The sequence below is a fragment of the Emys orbicularis genome, chromosome 5 (assembly GCF_028017835.1).
Source record: "Emys orbicularis isolate rEmyOrb1 chromosome 5, rEmyOrb1.hap1, whole genome shotgun sequence".
Classification (NCBI taxonomy): Eukaryota; Metazoa; Chordata; order Testudines; family Emydidae; genus Emys; species Emys orbicularis.
This window is the reverse complement of record NC_088687.1, coordinates 135,714,001-135,733,823: the sequence shown is the minus strand read 5'-3', so window position 1 is coordinate 135,733,823 and position 19,823 is coordinate 135,714,001. Positions and strand designations below refer to the sequence as shown.

General features: G+C 38.7%; 2 protein-coding genes across 7 annotated transcripts in view; one reads left to right on the top strand and one right to left on the bottom strand.

The window, feature by feature from the left end:
- CTNNA2 (catenin alpha 2) overlaps positions 1 to 19,823 on the top strand; it is a 658,570-nt gene that overhangs the window by 432,654 nt on the left and 206,093 nt on the right. The gene's annotated exons all lie outside the window — the stretch shown is intronic.
- LRRTM1 (leucine rich repeat transmembrane neuronal 1) lies at positions 11,687 to 13,252 on the bottom strand. The gene has a single exon (XM_065405688.1). The coding sequence runs from the start codon at positions 13,250 to 13,252 to the stop codon at positions 11,687 to 11,689; it is 1,566 nt and encodes a 521-aa protein (XP_065261760.1).

Genomic DNA, 19,823 nt, shown 5'->3' with positions numbered 1-19,823 from the left:
TTGTCCAGATCATTTTGAATTTTGATCCTATCTTTCAAAGCACTTGCAACCCCTCCCAGCTTGGTATCATCCGCAAACTTTGTAAGTGCACTCTCTATGTCATTATTCAAATCCTTGATGCAGATATTGAACAGAACCAGACCCAGAACTGATCCTTGCAGGACCACACTTGATATGCCCTTCCAGCTTGACTGTGAATCTCTGATAACTTCTCTCTGGGAATAGTTTTCCAACCATTTATACACCCACCTTATAATAGCTCCATCTAGGTTGTATTTCCCTAATTTGTTTATGATGACATGTGAGACAGTATCAAAAGCTTTACTAAAGTCAAGATATACTACATCTGTCCCTTCCCCCCTATCCACAAGGCTTGTTACCCTGTCAAAAAAAAAAAGCTATTAGATTGGTTTGACATGATTTGTTCTTGACAAATCTGTGCTGACTGTTACTTATCTTATTATCTTCTAGGTGTTTGCAAATTGATTGTTTAATTGTTTGCCCAATTATCTTTCCTGGTACTGAAGTTAAGCTGCCTGGTCTGTAATTCCCCAGGTTGTCCTTATTTTCCTTTTTATAGAATGGCACTAGATTTGCCCTTTTCCATTCCTCTGGAATCTCTCCTGTTTTACATGACTTTTTGAAGATAATCCCTAATGGCTCAGATATCTCCTCTGTGAGCTCTTTGAGTATTGTAGGAGGTATTTCATCAAGCCTGGGTGACTTGAAGACATCTAACTTGGCTAAGTAATTTTTAACTTGTTCTTTCCCTATTTTAACTTCTGATCCAACCTCATTTTCACTGGCATTCACTATGTTAGACGTCCAATCTCTACTAACCTTTTTAGTGAAAACTGAAACAAAAAAGTCAGTTAACACTTCTGCCATTTCTGCATTTTCTGTTATTATTTTCTTCCTCATTGAATAAGGGGCCTACCCTGTCCTTGGTTTTCCTCTATCTTCTACGGTATTTGTAGAATGTTTTCTTGTTATCCTTTATGTCTCTAGCTAGTTTAATCTCTTTTTGTGCCTTGACCTTTCTAATTTTGTCCATACATACTTCTGTTATTCGTTTATATTCATCCTTTGTAATTTGACTTAGTTTACAATTTCTGTGGGACTCTTTTTTGAATTTCAGATCATTGACGATCTCCTGGTTTTCAGCTCGGATGGTCTCTTGCCATACTTCCTATCTTTCCTACGCATTGGGATAGTTTGCTTTTGTGCCCTTAATTATGTCTCTTTGAAAAACTGCCAACTCTCTTGAACTGTTTTTCCCCGTAGACTTGCTTCCCATGGCATCTTACCTATCAATTCCCTGAGTTTTCCTAAAGTCTGCCTTCTTGAAATCCATTATCTCTATTGTGCTGTCTTCCCTCCTACCATTCCTTAGAATCATGACATCTACCATTTCACCTAAGCTGCCTTCCACTTTCAAATTCTCAACCAGTTCATCCCTATTTGTCAAAATCAAATCTAGAACAGTTTTCTCCACCTTCTGAAATAATAATAATAAAAATATATATATCTCCAATACATTCTAAGAACTTCTTGGATAATCTGAGCCGTGATGTGTTATTTTCCCAACAGATGTCTGAGTAGTTGAACTCTCCCATCACCATGAAATCCTGTGTTTTGGATGATTTTGTTAGGGGTTTTTTTGGTTTGTTTTTTTAAACCTCATCCACCTCTTCTTCCTGGTTAGGTGGTCTGGAGTAGACCCCTACCATGACATCATCCTTGTTTTTTACCCTTTTCATTCTTACCCAGAGACTTTTAACAAGTCTGTCTCCTATTTCCATGTCAAGCTCAGTCCTACAGTATACATTTTTAATATATGAGGCAACACCTCTTCACCTTTTTCCCTGCCTGTCCTTCCTGAGCAAGCTGTACCCCTCTATACCAATATTCCAGTCATATGTATTATCCCACCTGTGATGCCAACTATGTGATAGTCGTGTTTATTAACTAGTATTTCTAGTTCTTCCTATTTATTCCCCATACTTCTCACATTAGTATACAGACATCTAAGATTCTGATTTGATTTCTCCCCTGGCAACACCATGCTATCGTGGAGATCCTGGAGTTTAATCTCCTATTTAGCAGCCTAATTTGGACCTCCAGAACATCTTTTCTACCTTTTCCTATGGCACTGGTTTCCTATATGTCCATGACTACCAACTCCTCTCCAGCTCTGCACATAAGCCTGTCTAGATGTCTCGAGATGTCCTCAACCTTCACATCCAGTAGGCAATTCATGTGGTTCTCCTGATCATCACCAATCCAACAATCTATATTTCTAATAATTGAATCCCCCTTTATTATTACCTATCTCTTCCTAATAATAGGGTCCATTCCCCCAGAGACGGGTCCTCAGTGCGAGATGATAGGTCATCTAGTTCAATACCCTGCTAAAAGCAGGACCACCCCCAACTAAATCATCCCAGCCAGGGCTTTGTGAAGCCGGGCCTTAAAAACCTCTAAGGATGGAGATTGCACCACCTCCCTAGGTAACCCATTCCAGTGCTTCACCACCCTCCTTGTGAAATAGTTTTTCCTAATATCCAACCCAGCCTCCTCCACTGCAACTTGAGACCATTGCTCCTTGTTCTGTCATCTGCCACCACTGAGAACAGGCTAGCTCCCCCCTCTTTGGAACCCCCCTTCAGGTAGTTGAAGTCTGCTATCAAAACCCCCCTCATTCTTCTCTTCTGCAGACAAGCCCAGTTCCCTCAGCCGATCCTCATAAGTCATGTGCCCCAGCCCCCTAATCATTTTCGCTTTCCTTCTGCTCCAGCTTGATGTTCCTTGAGACTTTCATCCTCCTCAACAGCCCAGAGGACATCAGAGTGGGGATGGGACTGCTCTACTGTGTCTCAGAAAGTATCATCTATGTATCTCTCTGTCTCCCGTAGTTCACTCACTCTGGTCTCAAGAACCCATACTCGGTCTCTGAGTGCCATGCGCTGGTTGCTCCAAACACACATATGCCACCTGCCAGGCAGGTAATCATACGTGCTGCATTCAGTGCAATAAACTGAATAGCCCCCCCACTCTGCTGCTAGACTTTTGCCTCCTTTCTTTTTACGCTTGCAGGGTTTCTTTGTGTTTGTTGGGGTGGGGGGTGGGAGGAGGGAGTGTTGAGCGAGAAGGCAGTGTTATTGGCCTAAGTTTAGAGAATGTTTATTAGGTGTATCTGGCTCATGCTCCCTTGAAAAACTCCCCTGTTTGCAGCTCCTGTTTGCTATCTCCTCGGGTCACTTATGAGCTGTTTTTTAAAACCCCTGCTCTCTCTGATTTAGCCCTTCCCCTCTTGTGAAGTAATCCTAAAGGGATGACAGGCTAGAGCCTCCTTAGGCAGATCTCAGCCTTGCCTGGCAGGCCCCTAGACTCGGCACACAGCCCCCTGAACAGACCACACAATACATTTCTATCAAGCAGGCACAGGGCAAGCAAGCACACAACAACAAACCACTAACAGACAACAAACTCACCCCCTTCGCCTGGAGAACTCCCTCGCAAAAGTCCCGTTTGCTAGCCCCTGAAAGCAAGTTCTGGTTTCATCATTGTACACTTAAGCCAAATGGCATGGAGGTTCCATGTGGGTGACAGATGGTGATAGTATAGTCAAGGGTAAAGAAGCATGAAAATACCAGGGCAAAGGAAGGTCCTCAGGAGTGTCTATATTAGATCTTGTGGACTTCTGGTTTCCCCCTGTATATGGTGCATATACTTGTTGTTTTGTATTTTGATTGTATCTTTGGGTGGATGTCATGACCCAGCATAATCTGTTGATGAGGGCCATCCCCATTGTAGGCATCCATCACTTCTGTGTCTGACTATTCCTCACTTTGCCAGTTACCTCCAGTGAGTTTACTTCCTCAAATTTGCTGTCTAATATACACACTATTAGCAGTTAATTCTGTCTCAGCAAGCATTAACTTCTGGAGTTTGATCATTCTGTCCCATGCTGTTTTATCCATAGAGTACAATCCTGTATACTGCCTGTCACCCTGCCTATTTACTCTCCCCATGGTTGCCTCACATTTAGGGACATATAAGCAATATCTTCCTTCACCTCATCTCTGGTAGTACTAGGCCCTGTACCACATTTCTGTCAGTACCATCAGTTTTCCAGCCTCATTGGTACTTTGATTTGGATCTCTCTGTACTGTGAATCTTATGGAATTACTTAGCCCATTGACATAAATTCATGTAGTAAAAATGTATGCAGCATATTAGGTTATCATTCTGTAATGAGTTAATTACAATCAAGATATTATCTAGATATATGAACTGATGGTATGATCTTTTTCTGTAGTTGTTTATATGGAAAGCAAAAATGCCTCACATTAAGGTTTAAGGTCATGGCAGTGAGCAGCTGATTATGCTAACGTGAAGTAATGGTGTCCAATACAGTATGACATTTACATGAAGTTGAGGTAAACATTTGACATTCAGTGGCCTCTTTAGCATTGGGATTGAAAACCTTTTAGCAGCAACCACAAATTTATGTTTGCTGTTGGAAAATTGCTTTGGGAAATGATCTGGATCAGAGAAGTAAATTTTCTGTCAAGATAAACTTTAGTAGTGAGCCAAGTTTGGTTTAAAAAATCCCTAGATGTTTTATCTCATTTTTATTAACATTCTTTAATATTTACCACACTCTCTCTTAGCAAGCCAAACTGTCAGTAGAAGCATTGAACTACAGACACAGATTCAGGTTTACTCCAGAGAGCTCACTTTAGCTCTAGTCTTGCAAACACGAGCCATTGATAGCAGACGTGCTTCAAAGAGCTGGCAGTTGCTAAAAGAATAAAAACCACTGGAATTCAATAACTGTGAACTATTCTTGCAGTTTAGTTTTGGATTCTCAGATTTTATTTTATTTTTCTTTTGATTCAGATTCTTTTTCAGCTGATGTACAAATTCTGGGAGTGGAAAGACAGGGATGAGAAGGGACTGAAAAATAAGGAGAATAAAAATGGAGCAGACTTAATACAAACAGGAAAGAAAATCTGTGTTTAAAGGATCTTCATAAAACAGTTTCCAGTTTGAGTCCCACATCTATTAGGGAGCTGTTTGCCTGCACCTTTTACTACCCATTAGAACACAGAGGTGTCCTATTCCGTTGAGTCTTGTTATAGGCTGCAGTGAATACCTTAATTGGATAACCCCCTTTTCTATCAGTTAAATACACACATGCATATTTCTTATTACGGATTTTATTGAAAAAACAATTTGAAGTCTTCTGTCATTAAACTCTGCTGCTACAGCTCGCTGTTAGTAGGAAAGGGAACAGCATGTCTTCAGAGGAACACAGAGGAAAGTCTGCTGAGGCTATGTGCTTAGTCACTAATCGTATAAGCCAATCATAATTTAAAATCATCTGCATTAAGCATGAGGACTAGCTGGTACAGTGGATTTGATACAAACCTGTCACATTTGGAGTCTTGTAGTCAGCTCTTGATAATGTCACAAATGGAAATGAATTGGTCATAATCCCATACTGTCCACAGTAACGAACACCTACCTGGGCATTACTAGCTGTGCCTGCTGTGGACTTGAACAGTGCAGGAGAGTTGGTGTGGATCAGAATTGAGGTTTATTAGTAGAGCTGTGTGTGATGTTTGCCTAGCACCTGCTCACTCTATTTATATTTGGCCACTGCTAATAGTTCTTCACTCCGAGGAGCACTAAGTTTTACACATTGCTTTTGTAAAGTACATTTTTTACTTTTCCCTTCATGTGAATAGTTGGCACATTTCTGAACTCAGAGTCCATTTCATTTTGGTTGGCTACATTTAATTATTTCCCACAGCTTCTTCCTCCCTGGCCTTGAAAGTAGACTGTTAGGGATGACTGATACTAGAGAACAAGAAGAACAATTGGTTTAAATCCTAAATAATTGTGTCTGAGTACCAGCAAGTGACATCTTATTAATAATAATAAGTAATTAATAATAATGATAAAATGTCTGTCTTGAAGAGAAATACAGATTTCACTCCAAATATGTTCATTATAAACCCGACATATTGCAATAAAATTACTGTGCTCCTCAGCATTCAGCTGGGTTCTTCACAGTCACCCACCCAATTATAAATTTCTGTCTTGTTGCTTTGTTTCATTAATTTAGTGTAGTCAGGCCTTTTTTTTTTTTTTTTTAAGACAACTTCAGAGGCAGACTGCATTCAACCCTGTTCATTCAGCAAGTTTCTCTGCTGTAACAAAGGATGTGGGTAATGCTTTCCATGGTTTTGATTGTTTGATTTTTACCTAATAAATACTCTGAATGGTTGTTTCTACGAACTGACTGGGTTTGGTGTGTGTCAGTATTTCTCTGAAATGTTAACCTTAGGTCTCTGGCATTTTTCCAGACCACCAGACAAATTCAGGCTTTGAGGATAAGTATATGTTTCCTCAAGTAACTGGACATTCAACTTGTTAACACTGGACTGGTCCTAAAGAGCAACCTTGTGGCATACTGATAAATTGTACATGGGAAAAATGGCTGATATTTGTTTGTTGTAATATCTGTGGCTACAAAAGCTGAGTGTGAGAGAGATTGAGTCAGGGTATGGTTAAGAGAATCAATTGAGCTCAAGCTCAGCTCTGAAAATGGACACTTTTTGTTAGGAAAGCAAACTGCTTTTGGTATAAATATCTAGTTTTCTAGAAAGTCCATAGTGAGTTGCTACTAATACAGCTAGGAAATGCTGCTGATAAAACTGAAAGAGGTACATGATGTTGGAATTCAACTACCAGAATTGTGGAGAGGGAAGAGTGCATTGTTGTTTAGATTCACCTCCCAATTAAAGTGTGTGTGTGTGTGTGTGTGTGTGTGTGTGTGTGTGTGACAGTATCCTTCTAGAATGTCTTTGGATGACCCTCCTACAATTACAACATGGGAGGTAACATAGAAAAAGCTAACTTATCTTGTCTGCCTTGTCACCTATCCTTCTCTCTCCCTTCTTCATGTTCCTCCATCCTTCCTTTTTGTCTTTCTTATGCAGCAAACCTATATTTTTATTGTACTCTCCTTTCCACAAGCCCTTCCATCTTTGCTTGCTCATTCTGTAAAGCGATATATTTCTATACCCACCTCAGCCTTAGATTTTTTTTTCTTTATCTTTGCCGGTTCTTTTGATTTATCATCTTTTTTTTTAAACCTGGTTTAGTCCTCTTCAATTAAGTCTTTTCCCCTTGTCTTTTGCCTCCTTGTCCTCATTTCCTTCCTCTTTTCTTTAATTTGAATACATTTTAGCAGTAGTAATAAGCTTGCTAATTAAATGCTGCTTCCCATTTGCCTTTCTGAAAGCTGTCTGATGTAACTGGGCTTTTTATTCAGAATGTTCTTTTGCTACCACAGTAGAACAAAACACAAAAGGAAACAAATTTAGTATGTCTGAAAAAAGCAAATGCTGGGCTTTTTAATCAGAGCAGAAGAAGATGATTAAATATAGGCATTTAAAGAGTTACTCAGTACCCTGACCATAAAAACATACCATGTATGTTAAACTACACAAAATACGTTCAGGTATATGATCTTTCTTTGATATACACAAGCAAGGAGATTAAGAGCTTCATCTAAGGTTTCATCCTTAGCCCACTATAGAATACCTAGATATTGCTGTACATATGGCATGTAAGATCATCCACTGGTGCACTTAAGCACCGGCAGTACTTAAGCACGAGGAGTCTAAAGGATGGAGTCTACAGCTTTAACTTAGAATTTCTTTGTATTTATATATTCAGGCCAGATACAGAATATGATACATTAGCATTGATTTTGTAATTTCATGTCATTTTTATCTGTAGTTCAGAAAGTAAAAGAAAAAGCCGGGAAGGGACATAAATCATCCCTCATATGTATTCAGAGCATACACACTAACATTTCCTTCAGAACCGTTATTGGGTACACTGTGACTGCGTATTGATGTTAGTAGCAAAAGATTGTCTATTAGGGATCCATAACACTGACTGAGTATTAACAATCCTCATGAAAGATAGTTTCCTTGCCTTGTCTTGTGTGTGAAAATACTGAAAGGAACAGCTTGAGCTAATTGCCTAGTTAAAAAAGGGAGATTTTCTTTCTAGTGGAACATAATAAGGGGATGTATTTAAAATAGTTTTACCCTCTGACCTTCCCCTAGAAACTCTTGGGCGAGAAACTGTGTCACATTTCACCCAGAAGCATATTTGTGTAGCCATACTATAAATCTCTGATAAGGGGATCAAAACAGAAACACTGACATTTCTGTGGATAGTTAGTTGAATATCAAATCTGAAAGGAATAATCAGCAAGAGCTTTCTCCTATTGCTCCACGTACACTACAAAGGTAGTGATGTTCAAATATACCCATGTAAGCTGCCTGAAAGTGGAATGGATATCACTGCATTTTGATTAGTTGGATTGTAACACAATAAATGCTTCCCCTTTGCATTTGGAATATTCATTTATTTCTCACATTAACTTTCAGAACAGATTTGGGCAGCCTTTAGAGTATCATTGTGGTTTATAGTCATAGCTTAATTTAAATGACAAGGGGCCACAGTGACTGCTCAGGACCCCCAGGAGATATGTACAGGTGTCCTTTGGAGTCCTGAAGAAGCAGAAGTTTGTCTTGTGATGTTGTGGCTGTCACTCATCTGATTAGAAAAAAGATTGTTTGTGATTATTTGAAAAATATCATCTCTGAAGTTGAATATCTGTTATCCTATGTGTGGAGGGTTCATCTATCAGCAATGGGGAGCAAGTCATTGGTGGTAACTACTCTCCTTTTAGAGAAATGGTAAGAGGAAGTAATGAGATTAGCCCTCATTGTGAAAAGTACTGCACTTTTAAAAGTCAGATTATCTCTTTTAGTTTGCTTAAGGTGTCAATGCAAGATGCATGAAGCACAGAGGTGAATAAGTCACCAAGGCTGAATTGTTCAAGTCTCACAAAACCTAGTTTGAAATCGCTAACACTGATAAACAGCATGAATAATCTGTAGATGTTTGCAATGACTTGCGTGTAAAACACACCCCACCCGTATGCTAAAAATATGAAGAAAGCTGGTATGTTTGCATCAGTCTTGCAGCAGGTTTACATGCACCAAGACATCTTATATGTACATGAACTCTGAGGAAAAATGAATACACCAGCACTGTTTCTTATAGCAACAGGAGTTACTGAAGAAATAAATGCAGTTCAATGTTTTTCACATATGTAGAACTTTAACTGTCTTGGGGTGGTCTTGGAAGCTTTCTGTCAAACCAACTTAAACCAATCAGTTTGCAAGATGACATTAATGTTACATTTTGATTTGAGGGGCATACCATAGTGCTTGTAATTAAAGTTAGAGAGCCAAATTCTGCAGACCTGCCTCAGGCAAAACCCCCATTTGCACTCAGTGGAGGTTTTCATGAGCAAAGACTGGAAAATATGGCCCTAAATTAGCATTGTGAAGGTATTTTGTCTTAAAAAACTCAGCAGACACTGAATCAAACAAGGGGCTGTCTTGCTGTTGGTTCCATCACTGCTCATTTAGGGCCTTATCTTCTTCCAGTGAAGTCAATGGGAGTTTTGCCATTGACTTCAGTGGCTGAAGGATTAGACCCTTGCAGATTTGAAGTGGAACATAAAGAGAAATGCACTATTGCTTACATGGTTAAATACCATCCTAGCTATAATAGTCTGAGCAAATTTCAAGACAGCAGGGAAATTGTAAGTGGCTTAAAACCAAAATCATTAATTTTTGATTTTAAAATTTGCAATAATGAAAAAAAAAAAAAAAGATCCTCTACCGATGTGGATTATCTTGGCTTTCATTTATGATATTGTAGTTTTACTATATAAAATAATCTGATTACTGTGCAGGAATACCTCATATTTAATTAATATAAATCAGAGTGAAAGTTGCTAAACAGATGAAGAATAAGCTTTGGCTCTTCAAAGGATGTGCTCATTTGACATTTAGAAATAATTTATAAAATATTCCTTTTTATATAATTAAACATTATTGCCTACTAAGGGTCTATGCAGAAAAAAAAAACCCTTGGTTTGATCCTTTCGTGATCTGTATTTTATAAACCCGTCTTAGTGTTATAGGCATTTTTTAAAAAAATTGTACATCTAAGTTAACATTAAAAATGTCAATTTTGTGGCACTTTCTTCCATTGTTGCTAGCCCTGGCATGAAGAAATAAGTACAAAGTGTATACATTTTACAAAATCCTTTATCTGTCACATTTTATTAGAATGGTATGCTGTATGAAGAAGGTTTGAAAAGATGCATTGCCTGATGATATAAAATTGCAACACCCTCATTTTCATTGACATGTGTGGAGTGGTTCAGAAAAGCAATCAGTAGGTTGGTCACATATTGGAGAGAAAAATCCAAAATACAGGAAAAGCAAGCATTTAAAGAAGGGCAATAAAATGAAACAGCTGCATGGCTCTGTATTAACAAAGCACTGTTGATATAATCACCAATCCCTGTGTCAATACTTAGTAATGTAGGATCATACTTTCTACCTCTGCAGATATTTTTAGAAGGGTGGGCTGTTAAGGATGTCTTGTGATTAAAGTGACTGGCAAGCTAGGCATTCCCAAGACAGGGTTTTATAGTGGTTAGCTATAGTAACCATAAGTATGCTCTAATCACCCTATGCCTAATGGGCCTGCAGTGTTACACCCAAGGTTCTACTTTTGAAACACACAGATCTTTCACTTCTGAAAATTGGATTGCTGCCTCCTTAGTCCTTTCATCATTACTCTACATTGCACAGATCAGTGGTTTCTCCACTTTTAGCATACGGCATAAGAGCATGAAAGGGGGACATGCTAGTAGATTTTAAATAAGCCCTTTAAAATAAGGTATGTTGGTTTTTTTTTAAAAAAGGGAAAGACGAAGTAGCATTTTGTAGGCTGGCTTTTGTTTTTTAAATCAGACTTTGCAATGTGATTAATTCCGATACAGAATGTACTGATGGGATATGCTGCATCTTTGTGGCTCTTAGTACAACTTAGAAGTCAGCTATCTTGAAAAATCTTCAGAAATATTCCCTAGTGACAGTTAGAACTTTAGCCTTTCCAAGATGACTCAGCTCCTTCTTTTAGTGATATACTGTTACAGGTAGCATATTAACAAAAATATATTTGCTATGCCATGCTTTTTTTTATTTTCGGTAACATGGTGTATGTGGATGTGTAATAATTACACTGTGAAGCCATCTGCTAAATTTTAATTTTTCAATTTTATGTGGCTTCCTCACTGCTAGATTTTCATTTCAACACTTGTATGTGAAGAGAAAAGAGGTTAAACTGTTGTATTTTGCATACAGGTAACAATTCATGTAGTATACACCAGTCTGTAAAAACTGTAAATGCTATTTTTTTTTATTTTAAACATTTTTGTAGTTTACAAAAAAAAAATCAATCAATAATTGGTACCTTTTTACACTCTTGGATTCCTGAATATTGTCAGATCTTCAAAGGGAATATTATCATATGAAATGTTAGGACTGACTGTCCTGAAGATTTTAAGACACAATAAAGCTAACATATCAAGTCTTTTAGACAGATCCTCTTACAATTTCAGCAAAGAAGTGCATCAGAAATCATCAGAAAAGCACAGTAAACCCCCATCCAACTGTCTGCCCATTGTTATTTGGTTGCACACTGTTTAAATTCCCACAGAAAATCACACCTCACATTCCCTTGCTGGCTGCTGGTGACAGGAACAAGATCCATATTCATTAATGATCACCAGGGCTCCTTCAATGTGGTTGGGTTTGTAATCAACGTAATACTCCTGGGCTGACATGGCAGCCATTTGATGCATGGTTTGTTTCTGCTTCTGCTTTCTGCGCTGTGTCACAAAGCACTGTCTGAGTTGCCTTAGGCTGGCTGGAAAACACTTCCAGGAGACATACAACACTAAAACCACTATGAGGAAAGAGAAAATCAGTGCCATGGTCCCTGTCACCACCTTGTGAATCTGAACAGCATTCTCAGTGTTTTCATTGGGGATAGTTACGGTTATGGCATTTGTTGTTCTTTCTCCTTCAGTATCCTGCACATCATATATTATTGTGGCAGGGCTATAAGTGAACATTTGGTCGCTGTTGTTTGTTACTGCTGATAGCATGTTAACACTTGTTGGGTCTTCTGCATCTTCGCATAAGTGAAAAGCATACACTGCATCTAAAACATCCTCCCCCTGTGCATATTCAGGGGTGGCACAGAGCAGATTGCTGTCATAGCGACCCTTAAAGTTACTTAGCCAGGAGGCCAAGGCGCAAACGTTACGGCTGCAATCCCAGATGTTTGCAGAAAGGCTGATGCTAGTGAGTGATTTCCAGGAGTTGAGGATTCTTGGATCAATGTAGGTTAGCTGGTTGGAATCCAGCTGCAGTGATTGGAGGTGAGGTACACTTTCGAAAACATGAGGTTCAATGTATTCAATCTCATTGCCAGAGAGATCCATTTTTTCCAATTTCCATATCCAGTCCAAGGAATTGACTACAATAGTGACTTTATTCCTTCGTAGGCAGAGAGAATGCAGTGAAATGAGCCTTGGAAAATGGGCTAAATTCACCTTCACCAAATCATTGTGCTCGAGGTGTAGTTCAGTGAGTTTAAACAAGCCTGCAAACGAGTTTCGAGCCAGGCTTTTCAACTGATTGTATCCTATGTCTAGAAACTTCAGGCTGCGACAGTCCTGAAAAATTCTCACTGGCACAAACTTGATGGCGTTTGACCGCATGTGCAAAGTTGTTAGTTTTCTCAGCCCATGAAACAGATCTGGTTCCAAAGACTGCAGGTTATTATATGATAAATCCACACTACGCAAGTTTGGCATAGGTCGGAAAGTAGTATTGGGCAGTTGAGTGATTTTGTTGGAACTCAGAGTGAGTTCTTTAACTCTCCGCAATTTTTGAAAGGCATTCTCCTCCACTGAGCAAATGTGATTGTGATCCAGATAGAGCCACGTGAGCTGCATTAACCCTGTGAACTGTCCATCATGCAGCTCTGAAAGGCTGTTGTACCGCAGAGACAAGCCCATCATGCCCGACAGGTTGCGAGGCATCTCTGTAAGATTCAATGACTCACAGTACAAAAGCCTGCCCTCACACCGACATAGCTGTGGACACCCACTATTCACGGCTGGAAGCATTTTTAAAAAGACACCCAGTGTACACAATATCAACCCTGGGGGCTTCCACAGCAACCAGTTTAAACAGAGACCAATAAGAAGGAAATCCATTAGCAAGAATATTTCCAAATATGCTTGAGAATGTCCATTGAAATCTTTTCAAATTCTACATCATATTTTATTTCAGGGCAAAAAAAAAAAAGACACAGAGGCAAATATTTCACTTTACAGCATGCAGGAGCTGTGCAGCATTAAAGTTCACAGACATTCACAGGTAAAAGGATGTTGATTTTGTTCATGTTAGATGCTGCAGCAAAGAAAAAAAAATCTTTCTTCATGAAAGAATTTAATTAAAAAGTGTCTTACCCACCCTTTTCCAGAGAGTGACAACCTCCATTCAGTTGCTTCCTTTGTGTTTGGACTAATTATATGCAGAACTAAAAAAGACCCCTCTGTGCTACAAATTCAGTCCCTTTCAATTTTGTGCAAAGCTGGCAGGCTCACAATGTCTTATTTTGCTTCTGCTCAAAGAGCTAAAGGGATGTCCAGCTAGCTTTTTAGCTGACTTCTAGGACCTGCAAGTTTCAGAACTATGTGCATGAGCTTGATCTTCTCTTTCTCTCTCTCTGTGTCCTTTTCTCTGCAGTTAATACTGTGACGTTGTGAAAAAAACTCCAAACTCTTTACTAACGACTCCACAGGATTTGACAATCTCTTTAATGTCCATCATTTGAAACGACCATTGACCGGCACAACCTTTACTCCACAGAGACAGATTACAATTCACTCACTGACCGGCTAAGGATAGCTTTATTTCCCATTCTTTGTTCGCTTTGCTTGTTAGGTGATGCTTAGAGCAGAGAGAGAGACAGCAAGAATCCCTTCCCTTCAGCTGAGCAGTATGTTGCTAAAGCATGCAGAGGCACCTAGTGCTCACTGAGTGTCGTAAGCTGCTCATGATTGTACGCCTGCACTGTGCATCTCAGACATGGGCAGATTGAAAAGGGGTGGGCATAAAACCAACATTTTAGTGAGCCAGTAAAGTAATATATGTTCTTTGATGAAATGGAAAATACTTTAAGCCTATCTCTCCATTTCTCAAACACACACACACAAAAATCATCAGCAGGAGCCCGGCATTTCTAAGTAGGAAGCTATAGAATTAGATTTTTTTTCTTTCTTCCCCCCACCCCTTTCTTTTAAACTCGACTGAATTCATAAGGCACATAGGGATTAGATGGGGGGGGGGATTTGTTTCTTGTTTTGAGAATGAGTATATAAAATGTGATTTTTGGATTTTTTTTCTATTTTTTTTTTCCCCCAAGACAAACGTTTGAATTTTATAGTCATTTGTTGGGAATATTTTTATTCGGATACCCTCTCACCAGTGCATGTTTGGGAATTCTGTGCGATCTTTCTCACAGAAAGGCACTAAGAGCTCTGCAAATTCTAATGTCTGGACTCAGACGTTTTAATTACATTTGGTCTTTTACCATCCTGCATATTTTTAATGTGGTCAGCATATGCTTTTCCTAATGGCGCTTTTTTTTTTTTTTTTTGCAGTGTATGCTACGGCACACAGAACTATTATTCATGCAGCATAAAGAATGCTGTGCTTTCTGAATGAGATCAACATGCAGGTTGTCCCTTTAGTGTGTGTGTGGTGGGGAGAGAGGGGATTTGGAACCCGATTAGATTACGTTTTCCCAATTGTGCTGCCCTTTGTTCCATGGACCAACAAATCATTGCATACTAATTTTCATTCATCATTATGTATAGATAAGACCACTGTTGATAAGCTATCTCTGTAATATTTAGACCGAGAAATATGCAGTACTATTGTCAGGGAGATATTGGCCATCCTTTTCCATTATGAAATACCATCAGAAATGAATCTGCTGACAAATGCTATTGGAACTGACAACTTGGGGTTCAGTGTGTCCCTTTAAGGAAGTTTGACATGAAAACACATTTCATGCAAAAGAAAGTGCTGTTCTCTTATTTAAGTCACCATTGATTATTAGGTGGGTGTGTAAAGTTAGATTAGCTTTGAGTTTGGCTACAATATTGACCAAAACAATTTTTCAGGTTTTTGATAAATCAATACAAGATTCTGGTTCACTAAATGTATTTGATTATGATTGGCTGCTTTGAGCATGTGCTGGTACAGCTCAAGGAACACAGTAATTTGATACAGCAGAAGTTCTCTTCCAAGGGAAGTCACAGAAAACTTAATGCCAAAAATATTTTCAGGAATTCAAACATGAATATGTGAGAGAATAATTTCAAACATATTTGTTCAAAACATCCTTTGAAAATAGGTTAAAATTCTTGGATTGCAGTCTCAGAACTGGGAATCAAGAATTCTTTATCCTCCTAATTCAATGTATTTATGCCCTTCTACTGTACATATCCATTATTTTCCAATAAGAGTGGTTGGGCACATACCAAAATCTGAAACTTTTGTAGCATTTAGACTTCTCGCATGGATGGAAAATTGACCGTGTTCCTCCTCCCACTCGTGTTCCTTATTCACAGCTCAGGAAGTCCTGCAGTGGCAACTACAGCCTGTTCCTGTCCAGTAGTAGCAGTGCATATTGGCTTCTCTTTCCCAGTACACAAAAACATTGGGGAAAGTGATGAAAGAACATGGGGAGCAGGAGCGCCGCCAGCTTTTCCGCAGTGCCCCGAAATGCCCCCCCCCCACACAGGCGGCAGAAGGTCCCGCCGCGGAAATACCGCCGCGGTCGCCGCCCCCCAAATCGCAGCGCCCTAGGCAACCGCCTAGGTCGCCTAATGGGTTGCGCCGGCCCTGATGGGGAGAGACTAAGGGAAGCAGACAAGGAAAGGGAGGCTGTAAATTCATGTCCATGCCAGGGCATATTCAGGATTCCAGTTCTGAGTATTTGATAAAGTCAGTAGCAGAGGCTGAAGCATTGGGCCTGTATGGAGACTGCACAAAACCCGCAATGTTTTAGGACTGGAATCCCATGAGGAGCTTAACACTCTCTGCCACTGAACAGGTCAGGGGCAACTCTGCAAAGGGAACTTCACAGAATTCCCTTATCCCTTCAAGAGAGGTTGGCAGGTCCTATATTTATAATGATGATACCAACCCCTTAAATGGCATAAAGGAGCCATAGGCATCTGCAAATCATCAGAAAAAAAATTCTTCTGGCATTGGTGAGCACTCTACTGGACATTAATTTTCTAAATCTGGCCCCTTCTCCACTGGTGTAGGAGGAAGAGAGATTTTGGGGGAAAGGTGCTGCTCTGCTCCAATCCACCCATCTTGCATGGGCATAGGATCTATTAAGGATCCGATGCCAGTGGCATAAATTAGATCTTACTGCAGCTGATGTAAGTAGTGTCAAAGTGAAGGCTGGCTCTTAGAATTAGGGAGCCAGAATTAGGGTGCACTGAGCAAAGCTCTGTTGCAGGGAGAATGTGCCCCTATCTCTAAAAGGCTTTTGTACAAAGAAACCAGGTCATTCTAGCTACAGCCATTGAAGCAATGGGTTGACTAAATCCAAGAAGCATGGAATATGGGTTCGAACAAAAATAAAAGTGGGTGAATGTGTCTTGGTTCTACAATGTCTTTGGTAAACTTGTCTATCAGAGAGTGGCTAAATATTTTTAAATGTACCTTTTACTGCAATAAAAACAGAAATCTGCTTTCAACCTAATTGTTCTTCAGATGACTTAATTTCCTCTGTCAAAGCTGTTATCACTGCCAACTTGTTAAGTTTACACATTTTCTACAGTTTAAAACCCTATGGCAAATTTGTATAAATTAAAAGACTTAAATTAGTTGCATAAAATGCAGCTATTATAAGTTGTTTTCAGAAGTATAAATTAAGTATATATGTATTTAAAGGAGACTGATTAAATCAATGCAAAGTAGGTTGCAGAAGATAAATATACAGCTTTAGAAAAAGTTTAGCTGATAGTAGATAATGTTTTCACCCCTCAAACTACATATTGAAATCATCACACAAATGAAATTTGCTGGTATTCCAGTGCAATGATTCGCAAAATTGTTCACAATGTCAAAGTAAGTGGTAAAGTCATCTTTCTTTAATTTGTTTAGTCTCCTTCCATTTGATATCGTCTTCATATTAATGTTATTTGTACATTTAACAAGTTAGCACATTAACTAGTTTCAATCATACTTCATATTTATTAATTTCTGGTATTGTATGCTATAATTATCATTTATGCCCAAACATTTATTAGGTACAAATCTGTACTTCACTATACTGATTTATGCCCTGTGTTATACAGGGAAATCAGACTAGATGATCACAGTGGTCCCTTCTAGACTTGAAAAATACGAATCTATGACTTCAGTAGAGTTCCACCAGTGTAAATAAATGCAGAATTTGGCTCATAATCTCTAAGTGTATGTATACTCTTTATTTTATTAACAATCAAATATGTAAACTCAAAAATGTGCAAGATCCCATTAAGCAGAGTGTATAATCTTGTTTTTGTGCCATGCACCAAGAATACCAAAAATGTACTTCTTGCTTTTGGTATTTTCTAAGTTATTTCTATCAGTGTAATAAGGAATAGGAATTTGATTGGTGATTTTAATTTCCCTTTGTGGCTAGGAATGGACAAACTCAAACCTTGATCTTTACACTGTAGTCTTTAATTTTCAAGTGCAGTGAACTGTGGCATTTTTATAAAGGAAACATTTAAAGAAAGAAAAGGAAAGGAAAAGAAAAGACATGACTTCAAGGGTAGCAAATTAAATCTGTTATTGCTCTGATATTTACATCTTGGACACTCCTGGCATTTGGCTCACTGTCTCTCCCAAATAGGATTCAGAATATCAGTTGATAAGGAGTGGATGAGCTATGTAAAATGGTATTTTTAGTGGCCACACAAACATTGCAATATACAAGTTTTTTGAATCAAAATGACTCTGGCCATTCAAGGTGTTGAAGTAATAAGTAAAAGATAGCTATCTCTGCTGCCTTACTATCAGTACAGAATAGACACATTGGATGTGTTACGATCTTTAAGAAATAGATATTCTTATGTAAATCAGCCTATTTATTTTGACAATGTGATAAATACACTTTTATCTCTTCATGCAGATACTTGGTTGCCATCACCAGCCATAACAGTTACCCATGTGAACCTCTGTAAAGTCAGTTATGGAGTCAGGCAAAATTGTCAGTGTATCTTTAAAAGAAAATATATCAACAGTGAGACAATGTCTCTCGTGTCCACTTATTACTAGTGTAAAATTCCCATAAGCTAAAGAGTTACCGACTCTCTCCCTGAGTATCTGTGAAATTGCAGCATGGCTATCTGGCTGCACAACGGAAATCTGTAACCAATCATGTTGGTTGTGAACGTCCTGAAGTCAACTTTTGTCTACACTGAGAAAAATGAGTTGTGTTAACTAACAAGTTTTAATGAATACACACATTGTTAAAGACCACATAGCACATAGTTAGGCACAGATAATTGTGCTACAAACAATTAAGCTGGTTGTAAACAACTCCTAGTTCATGTACGTCTAGACTAGAATTTTGCTCTTGTTGTAACTGGAGTTAACTGCATTTCAGTTAAATCTAGTTAACTAACACCTTCAGAAATGCTAATCTAGACACACCACAAACATTTATTCCAAGACCTTCTAAAGCATTTCTGGAGGTGTTACTTAACTAGAGTTAATTGATTTCCAGTGAACTGGTGTTAAAATGGGACCACACACCAGCCTAGACATACCCCAGGGTCATCGTTTCCACTTACTGTTAGTCATGACTAGGTAACACATTTCAAAATATAACTGTCTTTGCCGATACTACATACTAAATAGTCTTTAAAACATATTAATTGAAGTGTGTTAATTGATAAATCTTGTAACCCAATTCATTTTCCCGGCATAGAGAAAACCTAAGGTTATGTTTCATTGGAAAGAGACACATTTCTACATTGAGATAGCTAATTTGACATAGTGATTGCAATGTAAAATCCTTGTTGAGACAAGGCACAGGTAATTTTTACCTTGAAGTAGCAAGTCAAAATCAACCCTTTACCCTCCCACCAGGGGTTTAAATTTGACTAGCTAGCTTAAAGGAAAAAATACCTGTGCCTTGTCTCAACTGGGATTTTACATTGAGATAGCTGTCTTGATGTCAAAAACTCACCTTTTTTGCAGTGAAGACAAAGCCTCTCTGCCAAAAAACACTACTCAGACTAGTAAGGTGCAGGAATTCATAGAAAGAAAGTTCTTAAATAAGTTTTCAGAAGCTTGGGGGAAAATTAAAAGCTGTTCCTGGCAGCCTTACCGGGGAATCATTTTACAAATGGATAAACTGTTCTTGGAAAATCTTCACAGTGCATTAGGCACAAATCTGTTCTCCATAGTATTAGGAAAACAGTCCTTCTCAAGTCACTTCTTTTGCTCCTTTCCAAATATATTTCTCATGAACAATCAGAAAATCAAAACAAAAACAAAAACAAATCCCACCCAGTGTTGATATTTGTTTTCTCATAACCTTCTGTGGGAATATAGTATAGTTCCCACTATACCATTGCTATGGAGTATGCACTGCCCCCATTAGTTAAGGAATTTGAGACTAAATTAATTTCAAGGCATCCGATGTTTTGGCACTGAGAACATTAGCATAAATAGGCTAGGTTGGTGCAAGGTTTTTCTACT